The sequence below is a fragment of the Aedes albopictus genome, chromosome 1 (genome assembly GCF_035046485.1).
Source record: "Aedes albopictus strain Foshan chromosome 1, AalbF5, whole genome shotgun sequence".
In the NCBI taxonomy this organism is placed as follows: Eukaryota; Metazoa; Arthropoda; class Insecta; order Diptera; family Culicidae; genus Aedes; species Aedes albopictus.
This window is the reverse complement of record NC_085136.1, coordinates 326612377-326634807: the sequence shown is the minus strand read 5'-3', so window position 1 is coordinate 326634807 and position 22431 is coordinate 326612377. Positions and strand designations below refer to the sequence as shown.

The window sequence follows — 22431 nt, the reverse complement described above, 5'->3', positions numbered from 1 at the left end:
TTTGGAGTAGCCATCTTGGATTTTAGACCGCCATCTTGGTAATTTTCGTCGTCATTTCTGGACTCCACATATCAAATATACCAATATTGCATGATTTAGAGCCTAAAACTCTATTAAACAGCCGCCATATTGAATTTGGAGCCGCCATCTTGAATTTCGGGCCGACTTCGTGGAATTTCTGGTTTCCAGTGTTGTTTTCCGCACAAAATTTGTCAACCATGCTAAAGGTTACAACAATCGCCGCAGTTTGATGTGTCGCATGATGGGGCTTGGTTCAGTTTTATATACGGCCACTTTTACCGGAGCTGGTCCCGGTCGCTGAAATGGCCACAACTCCGGAACGCCTTGACCGATGCGGACTATTTTCAATGGCAAGCAATATGGTAAAAACACGGTTCGATTCGAGCTATAATCCGAAAAATCGGCCAATGGGAATTTTCCTAAAAGTGAGTGAGCTTATTTTGCGTACAGACATACATACATACATACATACACTCATACAGACATCATCTCAATTCGTCGAACTGAGTTCAATGGTATATATGACTTGACTCTGGGAGCCTTCTATCGAAAATTCGTTTTTTGAGCCAACATATAGCCTTTCAGTACACTTTGGTGTACGAGAAAGGCAAAACACTCAAATTTTGCGTCTTCTCAATTCACTGAATTGCCCCTAATTTCGTTGTAAGAAAAATGTTTGGCAATGTTTCTTCGGAATCCTAATCAGACTAGTTGAGGCACTCAGGGCAGTGCATAGATGACATGACTGCTGGACTATCATGCCGAAGGGGTTGATGCTAAAATTTACCACCGTTGTGCAAATTTTAAGGAGGTTAACACGGAAAATATGAGAAAATGTGTGAAAAATAAAATCTAATAATTTTAATGACATTTCTTCATGGAAGTACAACAAATAATCTTTGTTTTGAGGGCTTCACCTTTTATGTTTGTTATTCCATCCCTGAGATATACGTGATTTTGTCCGTCCAGATTCTAAAAGGACAAAGCATTACCATTGCGATCGTCAACGTAATCAAATTCAGTCTTTACCAGGCCTTCAGCCGAGTTTGTTCTTTCTTGAAAGCCCTTATCCGTATTCCGGATATTTTTTTATATTACATATAACTGAATGAGCTAGATAGAACAGATCAAAAAGAAGTGGAAGTTTGTGAAGTTGAGTGTGGGGTCGAAGTGTGGAAATTGACAAGCAACTACCAGCAAGGTAAGCAAGCAGAAGATGCCACCTGAACCGGTTCATCCTTACCCGTTAGTAGTAATCGTGTTCATATGGTCATTTTAACAGAATTCTGATGCTGGGTAATTAGGACAAATTGTTAATCTGAACGACATTTACTTTCTTGGTTTAATCACCGCATGACTTAATGATAATTGAATATTATTGGCTTTTCTCGGTGAACGTAATACTACTCAAAGAAGGAGGGAGTAACGAAAGTAATGAAAGAAACGGTGGATAAAATCGCAAGTTTGCGACGAGAGAAACTGAATAGAAGTTGAAAATTAACAGTGGGCCATAATTGAACAACACAATCACTTTACTTTCGTTACTCCCTCCTTCTTTGAGTAGTATTACGTTCACCGAGAAAAGCCAATAAAATTCAATTATCATGAAGGACATTTAGCCGAACGCTACTTGAAAGGGCAACGTGTTATTTAAAAACGAGTAACTCTCCTATAGAGCTAGCTGCAAAATCGCCAATATACTACATTGCAGTGTTACACAAAAAATACAATACAATTTACAATATAAGCGCCTAAAAGTACAACCTATGTGATAAAGATGGCTTGATGACCTTCAGGCCTTATGTCCGTTCGTCCTAATATCCATTCGACCTAATGACCTTCAGCCCAATGGCCTTCTGAAAATCATCCAGAATCCTTAAGAACAGCCTACGAATCGAAGAAGGCAATTTTCTATTTCGGAATGTATGGGATTTAACATCAATTATTACAATCGCATCGCTGAGATGATTATGATTGCGCATGAATCGGCGATCACGCCGGTACAGTTTGGCTGAGAAATTATTTTGTTTAGAATAGTTTTTCATTTGTATTCATATTTGATGTTAATTTCAGGTAGAGGAGTCTTTATTTGTATGGGAATCGAACTCGTGAGTGCTTTTTGAGTGTGAGTAGACGTGAGAAACACAACAAGCAATAACATTTGACGAACTCCTCACTTTAAGTTGAAATTTGTGTGCATCCAGGTACATTCTCGATTCGGATTTTCAAGAGCACTGATCTCGTCATCCACAACACGCACAAAATTGAAAATGCTACTCTATGTTTACTACAAGTGAGCAACCAATAGGTAACATTTTTGGATAACAAAATCCGTGCTCTCGGTATTTGCAAGGCAGCCATTATGGATTCACTCATATATGTCCTTAACATTTCCAAGAGCTTTCACAACATCGGATTTTTTTATCATAAGAATCGTAAATGCCATTGCTTAAGTTTTTGGTCATATGTTCAAGGGATGGCCAAAATGTTTGGGATCATCAACTTTTTTTCTTTCACAAAAAAGTTCAACATGCTATAACTTTTCATAGAGTGCATCAAAAAATCTCAAATTTTGTCTGTTTGTCAACCTATTATATGTGCATCATTGGTACAAATTTGGGCTCGATTGATTAATCTTTCGCAAAGTTAGAACCGTTCGGGTAAAACACTATTTTTTAGACAACTCATTTTTGAGCTGTCATATCTCGGAAACCAGTGAACCGAATTGAACAAAAATTTGAACGTACACTAACAATATACAAATGCTTCACAAACTATTGAAACATAGATCCTTTTCGAACGTTGAAAAAAGTTATCATGGATTGACACTTTTTTGGATTTTTCTCGAAAAAATGTATTTTTTTACGTTAATGTCAATGAATTTTAGTGGTGATGTCTAAAGATTTTCCGCTTCTGTTCACAAGTTTCCTATAATCAGATGTATTAGAGCCTTTTTAGATTAAAGGAAGAACACATTTAGTAATTTTTGTGTGGTACTGTAAATTTGACTAATTTTTCTCTATATGGGTAAAAATTTCGACCCGGTATAACTTAATTCGCCGTGAGAAAATATTACAATTCATAATGTTGTATTAAGGATCAATATATTGTTGATAAACGTTAAAAAATTCATTCAATTCGGTTCTCTGGTTTCCGAGATATGACAGCTCAAAAATGAGTTTTACCCGAATAGATCTAACTTCACGAAAAATTGTTCAATCGAGCCCAAATTTGTACCAATGATACACATATAACAGATTGATAAACAATCAAAATTTGAGATTTTTTGATGCATTCTATGAAAAGTTACAGCATGTTTAATTTTTTTGTGGGAGACAAAAAGTTGCCTATCCCAAACATTTTGGCCACCCCCTGTATATTCGAAGATACATATGTATTGCTTGGGGCAGATTCATTTATTACGTCCATCATTTTTCGAGATTCATAGACTCCGATCTCCCCCCCCCCTCTCTCTCTCTGTCACGCTATTTGTCTATAGGGTAAGGTGGGGCAAGATGGGTCAGTGCCATTTTCGGGCGCATTACTCATGTTTTCATGGATATACAAAAGTTTGGGGCATTGGTTGAAAAATTATTCACTCTTATTGGAAATAAAAAATAAAATGGTTTTAGCCATTTTTCTTATGCGATACATTCCATATAATCTCCATATAATGGATGGGTCACCTTCAATTTTGAACGTGTTTTTGGAGCATTCAAAAGTTATTTATTTTTTATTACAAGACTATCTCATAAATGACTTCAATCAAGCGGAATGAACGCTCAAAATTATAACATAAAATTATGATATTTTTTTAGTAAAAACATCGATTTTCAAGTCGCCTTAGGACCACTCAAATCGTAAAGTTTTTTTTATATTCCAAATAAGTTTATAAAATGTTTACAACAAATCTTATATTTTGACGTTTTTCGTTGAGAAAATGTGAATTACTTAAAATGTGACCCATCTTGCCCCGCACTTTTTTGACGACGCAAAATCGGTCACTTTTTAAAGCTGCTTGTTTAACATCATATTGTGTATTTAATGATTTTTTTATGGACTTTTAGCATAACTAACTAGTGTATTAGAGTAGCGGACGAAAACAAACCAATACGATTTGTGAATTTCAAATAACTCAACGTAAATATGTACAGATGGGTAAATTATTGGTTATATTGGAAAAAAAATCCACAGCTCAGTTGAGATTTGAACTCACGACCCTTATTCGCTAGACAAGTGCTTTACCAACTAAGCTACCGAGCCAATTAATGACCCGGCAACTTAGTTGTCATAAGGTTCAATTCTAATCTCATCGATCTATATCATCTTCCCCTAAACCGAAAATATAACCATCTCTGTTGTACATATGTACGAAGAGCGAAAGCGATTTGTTTATTGTTTGAATCTGTTTGCCTATCGTACAGGCATCGCTTACCCAACCACTTGTAGAGGAAGCAGTGTTGGTAAAAACTCAAATTCTCAAATCTCATGGTTGAGTTGTATCACGCCAAACTCACCGCCGAAAAAATCATGCATGAGTTGGCACATGATTTCACTCATTCCTTTATTTCTTGGTGTTCTTAATGTTTACATCGAAGTTTTTAGGATTGTATGATAAAACAAAAGCAAATCTAGCCTACAACAACATTGATTGCAGTTCAAATGTATTTGGATTCGTTTTACAAGCGAATGAGATTTCGGCGCTTGACTCGTGAGTGCGAGATTTTGCATGAAATTCTCGCACGTGAGAAAACGATTCAGAATCGCGTGCGAGTTTGCTCACGCAGGAGCGGTTCATGAGCGTGCTTTGAGTGTGAGTTTACCTACACTGAGAGGAAGAACAATTGCTACCTGGAAGGCGATCAAACGAGTTATTTGAAATTCATAATTGACCACACGGATTGGTATTACCGAAAATTTGCACTTCTACGATTTGTATTTAGAAAGTTATGGTGACCCATCTTGCCCCGCCCCACCCTATCTGATACACGTACCGTATGCGTGATAATGTTTGCACCATCGTTAAATAAAATTCCAGTTTTACTTGTGAAGACAATGTATTGGTTTTATTTGCAGGCATTTAAGCTATAACTCATATCATAGTAGGCTGTGAATAAAAAGTTTTCTTAGTTTAACACTTGCATAATGACTGATTGGCAACCTAGCTCGTGATTTGTCCACGCGCAAATGTCGAAAAGTATCCGTGGTAGTGTCAAAGTCATGATCAACAATTTTTGAATTTATTTTTTTATTTTGACATTGCCTAATGGTGTAGACATTGACACACAAACAAAAGTTATAATAACTATTGATTCTGGAATTTGGTACGGATCGATAGTTTTTCGGAAATCGAAAAAAACGGAGGTTGCGTTCGGGCAAATTCAAGACTTTCTTATATGGCGCTACTCGTAGCTCCTGGATGCCATTGGTAATAATGTAAGTTTTTTTTCTATGGTCGAAGGATCATAAAGGCCACCGTAATTTTCCTTTTCGATATGCCATGCCGTTAAGTCGCTGATTTCGCGTTTCTTTGCCATTTTTCTCATTGAGCGCATATAGTTCACTCAAATCTTATTTTTGGTGGCAGCGACAGCTTTCTTAATCCATGTTAACCTTGGACGACCAGTGGACACCTTCGGGAATAGTTGCCCTTGCTTTTTTTCGGTCTAAGACTGTTTTACGATTCTCCTGAACACTCCTGAAATGTCTTTTTAACATTTGCGCGTGGACAAGTCCCGACTACCGCTGCTACCCCTTCATGGTGCAAATTTTAAACTTAAGAAATCGGATTTTTTTACCCGCAACCTACTGTGATATGAGTTAGAGCTTACGTGCATGCAATAAAAACCAAGACATTGTGTGTACAGATGATATGGGTACCTTATTTGTACGATGGTGCAAACATTATCACGCATACGATACTGCCACACTTTTCGAGATGTCATAAAATTTTCCGCGTGAAGAGCATATTTCAACCAATAGAAATAACAAATTTGTAGTCACTATTATTTTATTTTTCATTTACAGTTTCATCGTAGCGTTCCCGTGATAACCTTCGTCAATACCTTTAAGCTTTTGCCTAGCTTTTGCTATCTACAGGGTTGTCATCAACAAGCAAGTATGAACACAAATAAAACGTTATTTGTTTCCTTCTTCTAATATAGTATTTGCAACAGTTAGGTTGCACTTTCGTGCCAATCGTTGCAAATATGGAAAATTCTGCTGGATCTGTTAAAGTTGTAGCGGATACAGCTCATAAAGTTTCGTGGACATTTAAGTTTGATAGGCAACGTTATACACGGTCGACAGATTGGAAAGTAGAGTCCGAACGGTTCTGGATTTACGGTAACGCGTGGAAATTGTGCTTTCAAAACAGAACATTTTTTGATACTGATTACTACGTCGACGCTTACTTGATGTTGATTGTTGATGACCAGCCTAAGCAAGATTCAATTGAGCTCAGCTACAGAATACATGCCATGGGACATGCCAATTGTAAAACATTTTCCTGGGCCTGTAAGCCCCAGAAGTATTCGCCCCTACCGAACCGCGGACAATTTGACATGAGTGTTAATGCAGACACATTTCTCGCGAACAACGAAGTATTCCCTGAAGACATGCTGACATTACGTTGCGATATAATTTTCGAAGAAAATCCTCCCCCTATACCAGATTGTCACCTTACTAACCAATTGAGAATGTTGACAGACGGAATGTTTACGGATGTTACCGTGGTGGTTGGAGAAAGACAAATCAGAGCCCACAAAGTCGTGTTGGCCACCCACAGCCCCGTATTCGAAGCGATGTTAAGAGCAAACATGCAGGAAAGCAGTCAAAATGTGATCAAAATTGATGATTTTGAGTACGAAGTTGTTCAGGAAATGATGACCTACATATATTCGGATTCTTCACCGAAAATTGAAAACCTGGTCGGCAGCCTCCTAAGAGCAGCGGACAAGTACGACCTGGGCAGACTGAAAGCACTCTGTGAGCAGACGCTCTGTAACAAAGTGTCGGTGCATACCGCGGTGGAATATCAAGCCCTTGCCACGCTTTGTAATGCAGCTCAGTTGCAACGGAGTGTCACAGTATTCATTACAAACAATATAGCGGAGGTACTAAAAACGGACGATTGGCAACGTATGGTACAAATGTTTTCCCTCAGTTACATTTGTCAGAAGGATAAACAAAATGTTGAGCACGATGACAAAGAGGACCACGATTAATACAAGATTAAGTCAGTCTACACCGGAGCTACGGTAATTTTCCATCTGCAACATACTGTCTCATTAGAATATTAAATTTTAGCTAGAGTAATTGTTCCAATCATTGTGATATCGGGCACAGTGTTTATAACGCTACATACCACATTTCTGTAGCTTAATGCTTAATTTTGACGAAACTGTTCATAAGAAGCTATAAAACAATTCCTAATTCACAGAATCGTAGCATTAAAATACCAAATCTCAATTCATATGCACATTTCATTTACTAAACTGCCGAGCTCTACTTTGCTCTTTCCAGCTAACACAAAGTCTTATATGATGTTTCATAGGATGCTGGAGTGAAGGCTATATGCGTACCTGCTTCCATTTACCCGTGTGAAAGTGTACGTATATCGCCTCCACTTTGGCATCCTAAGGGATATCATAAACGATCGTGTGTTTGCTGGGTTATTATTGTAGTATTAATTTTTATAGTTGTAGAATACAACTTCTCTTTGATTTATTTTAGACTGTACAATATACAATAGTCATCATTTTCATTCAATTTTCACAGTATAACAGTATTGCTTCAATACCACAACAATGGGATCAGTTACTCTAGCGTCATACAAGTATGTTGCGAACGATGAATAAAAACAAACAATAACGAATATTTTGTTTTTTTTTCAGAAAAACCTCAACGATGTATCAAAACCTATAAATGGTCAACAGATTAAGAAAGAATAAACTGAATTACTGTCAATGAAATTTGTTTCAATAAAACTTCAAACATATTTTAATTTGTTATTTATCTTTACCAGCGAAACAAGTGCTCACATATTCTAGTGCGAACGACTATGGGGACCGTTCCCATCCTAAGCACAATGTTCCCATTTCTATCCTACTTAAAACAAAAGCATTGGGCGCTATCTGTTCTCTTTCTTATTTCCCAATCCCAGGGCTCCGCACGCTGAATTGAACAGATTTCGCGTTATGAATCAGCAGCAAGCAGCAGCGCTTGAGTGTGTGGTGGTGGTGCACCACACACCCAGCAAACCATTCTCTTAACGTGACCATTTTATGACTCACGCAGAAAAGAACTCGGCCCGTGCTGGGGGTTAGATTAGGTCCTTTGGACATGTGGCACCACGATCGACCACGGTCGGTCGAGGAAAAAATGTGTGTACCTTTGAGCCATGGGAATGGAAGTGGCAATGGCAACGCGAATCCGCGCGAGAGCGAAAGGCTATGAAACATTAATGCGGGGCTACCCCCATTGGTACCTATGCTATGGATAAAAACCCGATTCAATCCACCTAAGGTGCCTTTCTAGGGCCTTCGAAAAACAATTTCAACCAAATTCAAGTGACACCATTGAACAAGCGACATCTTGAATTTTCGGACGCCAGATTTTAGATCGCCATCTTGAATATTCCGGTCGCCATATTTGAACTCCGGACATCTTCTACATACCAAATATATCCATATTTCATGATTTTAGAACCTAAAACACCATTAAACCACTGCCATCTTGAATTCCGGTCGTTATTTTTAAACTCCGATCATCTTTCCCATACCAAATATACCCATATTGAATAGTTTTGGAGCCTAAAACTCCATTGAAAAGCCGCCATCTTGGATTTTGGGCCGCCATCTTGAATATTCTGGTTCCCATTTTTGAACCCCGGACATCTTCCCCATACCAAACATACCCATATTGCATGGTTTTAGAGCCTTAAACTCCTTAAAACAGCCGCCTCTTCTAGTTGTGGGCCGCCATCTTGGATTTTGGTTCGCCATCTTTGTGGTATCACAAATCGGTGCAGTTTGATGTGTCGCATAATGGGACTTGGTTCAGTTTCATATACGGCCAGTTTCACCGGTGCCGGTCTGGATCACTAAAATGGTCATACCTCCGGAACGCCTTGACCGATCTGGACCGTTTTCAATTGCAAACAATGCGATAAAATTCCGATTCGATTCGAGCTATAATCCGTGAAATCGGCCAATGGGAAGTGCCTTAAAGGGAATGAACTTTTTTGTGCACAGACATACACACATACACACATACAGACATCATCTCTATTCGTCGATCTGAGTTGATCGGTATATGTGTCTCAACTCTCCGAGCGCCTTCTACCGAAAACTCGTTTTCTAAGTGAACATTTAGCCATTCAGTACGCTTTTGGTAAACGAGAAAGGCAAAAAGGTTCGCATAAAAATTTAACACCGCTTCGGTTAAAATCCAATGCAATCGATGGCGGCGATGGCGGCGCGGCGATGTGGCAGCAAAGTCATAATGTCGTCATACCACACCGCAATAGACCGGGAATAGACCGAAATACCGCTTGACACGTACCTCGAGACAAAGCGGGGCACGTTTCCCGCCCTGTCAATTACAGTGAATACCACCAAACGGAATGATTCATTCCTCGCTGGCTGCTGCCGCCCTTCCATCCAGCCCCAGCGAGCGCAGCAGCATGTGAGCGGGCGATATTCAATTTCAGGTTATTTAACATCCTTCCGGGACGAGCTGCCAAAGACATGAGTGCGCGGCAAGACACAAAATATCCTCACGTTACGGGCGGGTTGTTCTTGGAATCTGGGAAAATTATTGATGAAAATTTAATAACTTTCCCCTCGGTGGCGCGGCAGGCCATCGCACTCACCGCCGTGCCATCCCACTGGGATTCCCGAGAATATGAGGAGGGCAGGCAGCAGACGAAGCACGTTGGGGTAGGTGGACAGAATTCCTGACTGAAACTCGATATTATCATTATTTCGTGACAGTTATGGTTTCACTTGCTTGAGTTGACGTGAGATAAAATGGCGGGATTGGTGGCAAAGTTTCTGGTTCGTATGCAGAAGGTCCTGGGTTCAATCCCTGATCCGTCCCTTTTCTTCCTCTATCTTCTCGACATATACAAATCATGGGTATTCAGATGTTCATAGTAACCGCTAGTCATAAGATATCCAATGAGCATCATTCAGTTGATTCAGTTTTATGGATTTGTCCACATCCAGGCAATAACAGACTGCTGAGAGAAATTCCCCCAAAATCTTTAAAGGGACTCCTCCGCAATTCTGAAAGGCGTCCGATATTATCTAGAAAAGAAAGCAAGACTCTTCTGGCATCTTGATAGGAATTCTCTCTGAATTTTATTAAGCATTTTCCTAAAATCCTGAGAGAGATTCTTCCACATCTATGAGACGGATTGTCTCAGAGTCCCGAGGGGAATTCTCCCAGAATCCTGTGATAGATTTTCTCAGAACCCTAAGAGGGATTTTTCCAGAATCCTGAATAGGATTATCCCAGAATCCATAGATGAATTCTACCAGAATCCTAAGAACAATTCCACAATTGTGGCTTCGTGGTCGTGCGGCTAGTGTCACCAAGCATTTAGTCGCATCGTGCTAGGAGCGCGGGTTCGATTCCCGCCGCAGCTGTCAGGAAAAGTTTTCGGCTGCGCCACTGGGCGTTGCATGCTAGTCCGTTGTCTAGTGTCGTGCTTCCTTCAAAGAGCGAAAAGCTCACTGGAAGTACTAAACGTGTCCGTGTCTTTTAAAATTCCAAGAGCGGATCTTACACATTCTTAAGATAAATACATCTAGAATATACTGAGAGAGATTCTCACAATTTTTTTTTTGAATTCTAAGATGAATTTCCCAAAAAAATAACATAAATGACCCAGAATCCTGAAAAGGGTAGCTTAGAACCATTAGAAGAGTTACTCCAGAATCCTGAAGAAAGGTTCCCTCAAAATACTGGGCGGGATTGCCAAAGAAATCTGAGATATACTCTCACAGAATTCTGTGAGATAGGATTCCCCCAGAATCCTGAGAAGAATTTTTCCAGAATCGTTTTACGTATTCTCTCAGAATTCCCCTAAAATCCTGGGTTGAATCCTTTAGAATGCTGAGAATAATTCTGCCAGGATTCCGTAAGGAGTTCCTCAGAATCCTGAGAGGGATCATTAGAGGGGTTCTTCCAGATTCTTGAGAAACACATATCTAGAAACCTAAAAGGGATTTTTCCGAAAATCTGATAAGGATTCTCCCTGGAAAGGATTACGAAAACTTCTAGAAATGACTTCTCCACCATTCTGAGAAGGATTATTGTGAGAGGTAATCTTACATAAAATAGACAAATTACCGCAGATTCCTGAGAGACATTCCCCAGAATATGTGAAAGGACTCTTCTAAACTCCTCCCAGAACTCTGAGAGTGATTTCTCTAGAATAAATTATATTATTACACAAAAATCTCAAGAGAATCTTCCCATGATCTTGACAGGGATTTTCCCTGATTATAAGAGGGATCCTCCCAGAATCCTGAAAGGAATTTCTGGGAGCAACTGCTCCAGAAAACAGAATTCCACTGGGATTCTCGTAGAATGCTGAGAAAGATTTGTTACGAACCCTAAGAGGAAGCATAAAATCTATGCGAGGGATTCTCCAAAATCCAAATTTCTCTCGAGAATTCTGCCCTAAATCTCGTGAGATTTTTCAAAAAATAATAATTCTGAAAAAAGTGCCCTAAAATCTTGAAAAATATAGGTCCAGAATCCCAAGAATTTCTCCAGAATAATGTGACAAATTTCCCAGAATCTTTAGAGAAATTGCCTAAGAATTCTGACGGGGATTACCCCAGGAAGCCGAATTTTCATAAAATCTTGGTAAGATTACCCGCCGAATACTTAGTGATATTCCCCCAGAATCTTAAAAGGATCTTACGCAGAATCCTGAGAAGAATACCACTAGAAACCTGTGTGAGATTCCACCAGAATCCTGAGAAATATTCCCCCAGTATTCAGAGAGGAATTTCGCCACAATTCTGAGAATGCTGAGTATGATTCTTCAAAAAGTCTGAGAGGAGTACCTGAGAATTCTGAGTGGGATCCTAAGTGAGAGACTTCCAGAATCCTTAGGGGAATCAACCCAGATCATCCAGAAATTTCTCTTAAAATCCTGAAAAAGACTTCACCCCTGGTAGGGAATGCCCCAAAATCCTGAAATGAATTGACTAAAATATTAACGCGCACTGAAACGGCAAAAACTAGCAATAGCCAATGCCTCACAGAAATAATATTATAAACTATCAAAGTCTCTGATAACAGAGAGATGTTACTTCTTTTTATCCTCTGCACAAAAAAAAAACTACTGAAAAATATCTATAAACGTTCCAGTTATTCAAAATAAACCTGATTTTTTATTGCTTCAACCATACCAAGTGTTAGGTACCGTAATCTGGGGGCAAGCTGATCACTTTTCGTCTATTCTTTTAAATAAAATCAGGTACAATGCATATGACTCCAATCAAATATTTTTAAAACGTGTACTGAGTGGACCTGTTTCAAGTTCTGCAAACGAAATTCTTACAAGAAACTGCTGCATTTTGATGTTGATGTTGATCAACCAATGACATAGTATTCTAAGATTGGAAATCATCATCAAGCTGAATCTGAATAACTATTAAAGATTCTTACAGCTAGTGTATTTTGTATGTTAAAAATAAAATAAAGTTTAGTAAATTACAGATTGACCCACATTAAACGCCTAAATATAGGCAATTTACAAAAAAAATCCGTCTTATTTACGCAAAAATATGCTAAACTTGTATGTTAACATCAATTTTAACACAAAGCTATGTTCAATAAGCCTACCATGTATAAATAAAAGTGTTTCGTGAGTCATAACCGATGTACAAGGCCTTGATGGCGATATTTTCATGTAAAATCTTTCACAGTTGGTATAAAAACCGTATAAAAATCTTCAAATATTTTCACACAATTGATGTACGTCAAAAGTTCTTCCATTGAACCAGAATTGTGGCGTCCTCAGCTGTTGAAGGCCGTGGATCCCATAGTGATCAACTTCACCCCGCTGATCAACTACCCCCCAGATTACGTTGGGGTAGGTGGACATAATGCCTGACGGAAACTCGATATTATCATTATTTCGTGATAGCTATGATGGTTTGATTTGTTTGAGTTGGCATGAGATGAAATGACGGGATTGGTGGTCCAGTGACTAAAATGTCTGGTTCGTATGCCGAAGGTCCTGGGTTCAATCCCTGGCCCGTCCCTTTCCTTCCTTTATCTTCACTACATAGAGAAGTGGAACTATATCGGCAGGGCACCTATTTTGGCCACTCTTCTGCTATAACTCAGCCAATTTTGAACCAATTGACACAATATTTAGAATGCGGTGAGATACATACGTATAGTATCTAGCCGTGAACAAAATTTCAAGTCAAATGGTTTGGAAATCATTCAGTAGTAGCGAAAACTGCCCAAAATACCGGCCACTGTCCAAGTGGCTCGCTACCCTATACAAATCAGTCTATCTGATATCGAATGAACCTTATTCAGTTTTAGGGCTTTATCCTCATCTAGACAATAACTCCTGGGATAACTTGCTTATTACCTTGTAAGAAATTCCCGGAGAAATATCGGAAGGAATCTATATGAAATCTTGCGAGAAATCTCTCAAAGATCTATTGGAAAAGCTCGAGAGGTAGTTTGGCATAAATCTTGAGAAAAACTGGAACATCTTGGAAAAAAAATCTGGCAGTTATCTCGGCAGGAAACATTAAGGGAATTCAAGGACGAGTCCCGAAATCCTGGGAGAAACTTCGGACGAAAACTCGCAGGAATACCCAAGAAAACATCGGAAACGCTTTAGAAAACATCCCTGGACGAACTTCTGCAAGAACCTCGTAAAAATCCTGAGAGAAATGGTTGTAAAGCTTTACCGGAAAACCACTTAGAGAAATTCCTTAAAGAACATTGGATAAGTTTTGGAACGATATCCAGGAGAAATCCAGTGAGAAAATTGAGAAAACGTCTGTAAAAAAAATCTCGGGTGGTACCCCAGCAGAGACCCCGTGAAAAGGTCCCGTAGAAATTTTGAGAGAATCTGTGGTAAAAATTCCAAGATCAATTCTCAGAAAAGAAATCCCGAAAGAACACCAAACAATCTTTTAGAAAGTTATTTATGGGATTAGCCAAACTAGTCAATCGGTATCATCAGTTCTACTCAAACTTGTTGACATACTATTATAATTTCCAGTTTTCCATTGGATTTTCATCGAAATCGCATCAGCACATATAACAGACATCCAAATCTAGTGTCAAAACTGTGTTACCAATTTATGGATAGGTCAGATAGTCTGTGGAATTACGGATGGACTTCCTTTATTTTTTTTCCTGGTTTTCTTGACATTTCTTATTGAAAGAAATGTTCGATGGAATTGTCGAATCAATTTCTTGCAATTAACCCAAAAGAATTCTGGGAAAAATCTGGATATACAGTGGAAGACATTCGTTTAGCCGAGGCCAAAAAATTTTCAAAAAAGTGTCAGGAAACTAATACAAAAGATTTTATGACAAAACTTTTTTATGTCAGAGATAGTATATCTAGTACTGTTTTATAAAAATGTGATACATCACACTTACATATACACTGAAACAAAAACGAGGGTAGAAACTCTTCAAATGTCATTTTTTGCCTAGACATTCGTTTAGCCGAGGTAAATGAAAAATTTGTTTTCAATAGATTTTTTGCAATTTCGTGAGTATATTTCGAGGATATACCCCAAGGCATTTAGTTTTTGACGTGTTAGCAAGATAATTTCAAAGTTTATGTTTTTGTGAAATTCAGAGAAATTTTATAAAAAAAATGTCCCGATAAGGAGAAGCGATGATTCATTTCATTTATTTAGTTAACATCAAATTCATGATAATACTAAATCAACAATTTGCCGCCATAATACTCGATTTGCAGCTGCAGCTCTCCAACGTCGGTCACGCCCAACACTCGCCAGATCACGCTCCACCTGGTCCGCCCATCGTGCTCTCTGCGCTCCACGCCTTCTTGTACCAACCGGATGGTTAGCAAACACCAACTTTGCAGGTTTGTTGTCCGGCATTCTTGCAACATGCCCTGCCCACCGTATCCTTCCGGCTTTGGCTACCTTCTGGATGCTGGGTTCGCCATAAAGTGCAGCGAGCTCGTGGTTCATTCTTCTCCGCCACACACCGTTCTCCTGCACGCCGCCGAAGATCGTCTTTAGCACCCGTCGCTCGAAAACTCCGAGTGCTTGCATGTCCTCCTCGAGCATCGTCCACGTCTCGTGCCCGTAGAGAACCACCGGTCTTATTAACGTCTTGTACATGGTACATTTGGTGCGGGGGTGAATCTTTTTTGACCGCAGTTTCTTCTGGAGCCCATAATAGGCACGACTTCCACTGATGATGCGCCTTCGTATTTCACGGCTCACGTTATTGTCAGCCGTTAGCAAGGAACCGAGGTAGACGAATTCTTCTACCACCTCGAAAGTATCCCCGTCTATCGTAACATTGCTGCCAAGGCTTGTCCTGTCTCGCTCAGTCCCACCTACCAGCATGTACTTTGTCTTAGCCGCATTCACCACCAGTCCGACCTTTGCTGCTTCACGTTTCAGGCGGATGTACTGTTCTGCCACCGTTCCAAATGTCCTAGCAATAATATCCATGTCATCCGCAAAACATACAAATTGGCTGGATTTCGTGAAGATCGTACCCCGGCTGTTGAGCCCGGCTCGTCGCATAACACCTTCCAGGGCGATGTTGAATAGTAGGCAGGAAAGTCCATCACCTTGTCGTAGTCCCCGTCGAGATTCAAATGAACTGGATAGTTCACCCGAAATCCTTACGCTGTTCTGCACACCGTCCATCATTGCTCTTATCAGTCTAGTCAGCTTCCCGGGAAAGCTGTTCTCGTCCATAATTTTCCATAGCTCTGTGCGGTCGATACTGTCGTATGCCGCTTTGAAGTCGATGAACAGGTGATGCGTTGGGACCTGGTATTCACGGCATTTCTGGAGGATTTGCCGTACGGTGAAGATCTGGTCCGTTGTCGACCGGCCGTCGATGAAACCGGCTTGGTAACTTCCCACGAACTCATTTACTTTAGGTGAAAGACGACGGAAGATGATCTGGGATAGCACTTTGTAGGCGGCATTCAAAATGGTGATCGCTCGAAAGTTCTCACACATTAACTTGTCGCCTTTCTTGTGGATGGGACAGATTATCCCTTCCTTCCACTCCTCCGGTAGCTGTTCGGTTTCCCAGATCTTGACAACTAACTGGTGCAGACAGGTGGCCAACTTTTCCGGGCCCATCTTGATGAGTTCCGCTGCGATACCGTCCTTACCAGCCGCTTTGTTGTTTTTGAGCTGGTGGATGGCATCCTTAACTTCCCTCAGCGTGGGAGTTGGTTCGTTCCCGTCCTCTGCTGCACCAACATAGTCATTTCCTCCGCTGCCTTGGTCCACCGTGCCTACATTCTCTTCGCCATTCAGGTGCTCGTCGAAGTGCTGCTTCCACCTTTCGATCACCTCACGTTTGTCCGTCAGGAGGCTCCCGTCCTTATCCCTGCAGATTTCGGCTTGCGGCACATAGCCTTTGCGGGATGCGTTGAGCTTCTGGTAGAACTTGCGTGTTTCCTGTGAACGGCACAGCAGTTCCAATTCCTCGCACTTCGCTTCTTCCAGGCGGCGCTTTTTCTCCCGGAAGAGACGGGTCTGCTGCTTCCGCTTCTGTCTGTATCGCTCCACATTCTGTCGGGTTCCATGCTGCAGCATTACCGCCCGCGCTGCATCCTTCTCCTCCAGAACCGCTCTGCACTCCTCGTCGAACCAATCGTTTCGTCGACTCCGTTCTACGTACCCGATAGTGCTCTCAGCTGCGTTGTTGATGGCTGCTTTGATTGTACTCCAGCAGTCCTCTAGAGGGGCCACATCGAGCACACCCTCGTCCGGCAACGCTGCCTCGAGATTCTGCGCGTATGCGGTGGCGACATTCGGTTGCTTCAGTCGCTCTAGATCGTACCGGGGCGGCCGCCGGTAATGTACGTTGTTAATAACGGAGAGTTTTGGGCGCAGTTTAACCATCACCAGGTAGTGATCGGAGTCGATATTAGCGCCACGATAGGTCCTGACGTCGATAATGTCGGAGAAGTGCCGTCCATCAATCAGAACGTGGTCGATTTGCGATTCCGTTTGTTGTGGTGATCTCCAGGTGTAACGATACGGGAGGCTGTGCTGGAAGAAGGTGCTACGTATGGCCATGTTCTTGGAGGCGGCGAAATCGATGAGGCGTAGGCCATTTTCGTTCGTCAGCTGGTGGGCGCTGAACTTTCCAATCGTCGGTCTGAATTCCTCCTCCTGGCCTACCTGAGCGTTTAGATCCCCTATGATGATCTTGACGTCGTGGTTTGGGCAGCGGTCGTACTCGCGTTCGAGCTGCGCGTAAAATGCGTCTTTGTCATCATCAGTGCTTCCGGAGTGAGGACTGTGCACGTTTATTATGCTAATGAAGCGATGATAAACAAATTTATTTAAGAAAAATGATTTCTGTAAACATCCAAACGTAAGCTGCATTAGCAGTTCTGGAAATATGGCACAGAATTATTGTTAGAAATGTTCAAATCATTACATAAAATGTCATGAAAAAATAAGTATATTGGTTTTTGGTTGGTTAAACCTTAAAATGGGATTGGTAGAAGCTAAAATAAATAGTTCTGCGTTGAAATAAAGACGTGCCCTAATGCCTGTGGAGTATTTCTGTCTGATTCTAGCATTACCAAATGAGTTAGAAGACTGCTAAGTGAAAGAACTTCAAGAAGTGTCAGAATTTTTGTACCCTGTTTATTTAAAAGCAGATGCTCATACAAAAATGCAAGATATAGTCAAACAATTGGCTTATTTCATTCAATTCGAAGAAATACATTACAAATGAGTCTTAGTATTGAACCACATTCATTTTTAACATGATTTATTTGAAAAAAAAAACGAAAAATTTGAAAAATTATGAAACAAGTAGTTCATGCTAGAAATTTGAATACTTTCGGTGCCATTTCTCAAATTGTGAGCCATCCAATGTATGTGATTTCAGCCACAATACAGTCTAGAAGATGTTAGGAGCTATGAGAGGACGTAATAGTAGTAGAAGCTGTGATTTATGCAAGTGAATCCATCATATTTCATCAAAACAATATTTAAATACGTGATTTTTTTCTGTAAAAAACATTGTTTTTCGTAAATTTTCAACCTGCACTCGTCATGAAACATTCATTAGATTCTCCTGAAACACTTCCGATAAAAATGAATACATCAAATCTCAATTTGGAAACATTTACAATATTATGACATATTTATAGGAGATACATGTAAAATTAATACGGCAACACTTCCGAAAACAATCAAATTCATGATTTACAAGCCGATCTATAATACAGGTCGCCATACAAAACGATTTTGTTGGATATTTTTAGAAATCGGTTAGTTTTTTATTATGGAATTCTAAAAATTGTACAATTCGGCTAAACATTCAGGCAAAAATTGACATTTGAAGAGTTTTTACCGTCGTTTTTGTTTCAGTGTATATGTAAGTGTGATGTATCACATTTTATAAAACAGTGCTAGATATACTATCACTGGCATAAAAAAGTTTTATCATAAAATCTTTTGTATGAGTTTCCTGACACATTTTTGAAATTTTTTTGGCTTTGATAAACGAATGTCTATCACTGTATTTCTAAGCCAATCTTTAAAAAAAAATACAATTACACCGTCTTTGACCTTGCGGCCTCTACACGGGAAAAAATATGTAATTAAAATTCAACGAGAAATGATGCACATAAAGGGAATGCTAGAGTTAGTGCACTTTTACATGAGATATAATGTAAAATTACATTATCATTGTGTAAATTTCCGCCAACCATCGCGTAATCGCGTAAATCATCATGGACACCAACCGTTTACGCGACTATTAGCGGAAATTTACACAAACGTAACGTAATTTTACATGATATCTCATGTAAATATGCACTAACTCTAGCATTTCCTTTATGTGCATGATTTTTCGCTGAATTTTACATGAATATTTTTTTCTGTGTACAGTGTTCAGTCGGACGACACATACAACACCCAGTGGCCCAGTGGAGAATTTTTCGATTGACGAAAAGTTTTCCCCGACTGGAGCGGGAATCGAACCAGCACTCCGAGGCTTCCGAAACACCTAAACGATTGACGCCGCTAACTGCAAGACCACGAAGCCCACCGAGCCCATCTTTGTTTTGTTGTTTGAGTATACGAATCCAATAGGAAGCGAGGAAGTCAATCATTTTAATCAACTTCCTCGCAGTGTTTATGCTATTTTTATACTATGCTATACCTATGTCAAGATAATTCAGTTTCCCATTTGAAAAGCTAACGCATTTTCTGGAGAAGTATGAAAAAAAACAATGTGGGTGACGTAGACATTTTGGAAAGTAAGAGTTTTGCCCGGAGCTACGCCCCATACAAATTTTATTTTGTTTTTGTATGGAAATAAAATACTAAAGGAAGTTGGAGCAGACAAAAATTTGATCCACGTGGTTTACAAAAAGCATCGAATGTTCAAATATGCAGTTTTTGGTAGGCCATACACCCAAACTCCAACAGAATTTCACCAAAAATCATCAAAAAAGGTTTACAAGACTACCAAGAGAAATTTCCATTCATTTCATCAATCGTTCCCCTTTGAATCCGTCAAAAGATTCTTGTGCATTTTTTCCATTATATTTGATAGAATTTCTGCTACACTTCACTTAAACTTTACACAGATTCTATATAATACTCGAACAACACAAAATTTATTTGATGCCTCTCTTATATTTTATTTTGCTTACATTTTGGCCATTGACTTCTTTGAGGATGTCGATCAAAATATGGGGATGAACTTGAGAAAGAACATAAATATTTGAAAATGTCGACAGGTCTTTTGTACTTGTGCCTCCAGGATTTTTTTTAAAATTTTTTCATCAGTTTTTAAATAAATATCTCAAAGGATTCTTTTTTTTTGGAACTAGGGTACGGGTTTCTTCAGGCTTTGCTTCAAGAATTCTTGCAGAAATTTCTAAACAATTCTTTTAAAGATTGCTTCAGTAATAATTACATATTTTCTTCTAGAAATTTTTGAAGGTATACTCTCAGTGATTATGCTAAAATTTCCTCCAGCATTTTTTCTTCGAGATTTCTCATGGAATTCTACTTGAATTTTCTCATGAAATTCTTTTTGAATTTCTCTGCGGGCCTCCAATGGAATTGCTCAAGGTGTTCCTCAAAATATTCCTTAAAAATGCCATTCCGGCAAACATTCCTTTACAGTTTCTTGCAGGATTACATCTAGAAATTCTGGCATAAATTCTTCCAGTGATATCTTCGCAGATTCTCTCAGAGATTCTTGCAGGAATTCCTCTATGGACGCCTTCAGTTTTGTTTTCTAAGAGTTTTATTTTTATTTTTATTTTTGTGTATTTTATTTTTTTCTAAGAGTTCGTTCAAACTTCTCCATGAGTTTTTTAAGAAATAATACTAGGAGTACCTGTGTGTACCAGGAGTAGTGCAGAGTATTCTTCTGTTCTTCCTAGTGTTCCTTTAGAGATTCCATAAAACAATATTTTCCTTATGGCATTTACTCAGTTATTCCACGAAGAATTCCTCCAAGATTATGGTTTGAAAAATAAAAATAAAAATAGCAAGCCTTTCACTCATATCTTAAGAAGTTGTACAAGAAATTCTTCGAAGCATTTCTCCTGAGATATCTCCAGTAGTTCTTGCAGGAATTGATTTTTTTAAGAAATCTCCAACCTTCTGTTCAGAGATTCAGGAAACCTTAAGAATTCCTCCAGTAATATGTTGTGCAATTTCAGATAGATCTGCTGAAAATTCTCTGGAGAGATCTTTGAAAGAATTCCAGGAAATATTTCTGTTAGAACCGCAAAGAGAGCCTCCAAATCTCCAAAGAGAACCTTTGTGGGATATTCTGCTGGAATCCCTGAAGGAATTTCTCAAGGAATTTATGAATAACTTTTTTTCATGACCCACTTTTGGAGAAATCCCTTGCTGATATTTTTTAAAGAAAACTCAAAATACTGAACGAGTCAGTGGAAATTTCTAAAGGAACTTCTGTAGGAATTTAAAAAAAAATCATAAAGAAATTTTCAAGGAAATCTACAGTATAAATCCCGTAAAAAATCTAATTGTATTTTTGAAAAAATCGCAGGGATTTTTTTGCAGAAATTCCTGGGGGAACTCTAGGACCACTTTTCGGTAAACGCTTGGTGAAAAAAAAATGTTGGGAAACTTTGGAAGAGTTCCTGGAGGTATCTTTCAAGTACTTGGGGTACTTGGAGAATTTTATTACCAAAAAAAAATAAAAAAAATACAATGGAACTGCTCTAGAAACTCCTAGGAAATGGTCCTGGAGAAATTTTTGAATCCGAGGATTTTTTGGAGAAAATGCTGGAGGAATTTCTGGGAAAATATAAGGAGGAATACTACTGAAACTCCTGATTCTATACCAACTTTTTGTTTGGTTTTATTTACGTTTATTTTAACGTTTGCTACTTTACTTTATACTTTACAAACTTCTGCACGAATTAGTGGAGAAATTGGTGCTAGAATCACTGAAAGTCATAATGCAAGAATCTCCCGAGGATTTTTTGCTGGTGAAGTAATCAAAAAAAAATTTTCTAAGTTACAATATACGAAAATTTGAAAAGTTTTGTGACATATTAATTTTGCACCATACGTGCATTCAAACAGTCCAATAACAAGCTTTCATATGCTGGATAACTTAAAACATATATTCCATTCTCAAAATATTATTATTTTACTTTTTTCGAATAATTCATTTTTCAATTTTATGACTTAGGCCACTTTGGCAGTGAAAATGTCATTGAAATACAAGAGCTAGTATACTTTTAATTAAGAATCATAAAAGTACAATACATTAACTTTGTTATAAGGTGAAATAAAGTTTAAAAATATCAATTTCGTTTTTTGAGAGTTTTGGCCGCCCCTTTGTATGGAGCCCGACCAATGTGCAGCGATCTAAGAAAACACCCAAGCAGGATTGCTTTTGAGCGAATGCTCTCTCGATATCGTAAACAACTTTGAGCAAAAGTTTCACAGTGGACTTTCCAGATTGGTAAGCATGTTGGTTCACATGAAGAGGCACACTGGCCAGATGCACATCACGGATGTGATGATCGACAATGCGTTCTAAGCATTTCAGAAGAAAAGAGGTCAAACTGATAGGTCTAAGACTCTTTGCTTCTTCATACGACGCACGACCCACTTTCGGAATAAACTTTAAAGTAATATCCCGCCAGGATTT

At 39.1% G+C, this 22431-nt stretch overlaps 2 protein-coding genes across 10 annotated transcripts in view; one reads left to right on the top strand and one right to left on the bottom strand.

Annotated features, from left to right (window-relative positions):
- The window catches only part of LOC109415696 (speckle-type POZ protein), a 40540-nt gene extending 33260 nt beyond the window's left edge, over nucleotides 1-7280 (top strand). Inside the window, exons 1-3 of one of the 4 annotated variants that reach the window (XM_062847306.1) lie at nucleotides 87-1222; nucleotides 6049-6139; nucleotides 6202-7280. In XM_062847306.1, coding sequence (XP_062703290.1) covers nucleotides 6231-7247 — 1017 coding nt within the window. In that variant the 5' untranslated portion in view covers nucleotides 87-1222; nucleotides 6049-6139; nucleotides 6202-6230 and the 3' untranslated portion in view covers nucleotides 7248-7280. Of the gene's footprint in view, nucleotides 1-86; nucleotides 1223-6048; nucleotides 6140-6197 lie in introns of those variants that run through there. The other 3 variants (XM_062847304.1, XM_062847308.1, XM_062847307.1) reach the window with 3 other exon arrangements.
- Nucleotides 1-22431, bottom strand: part of LOC109406392 (uncharacterized) — a 400264-nt gene that overhangs the window by 275489 nt on the left and 102344 nt on the right. The window lies entirely within an intron of this gene.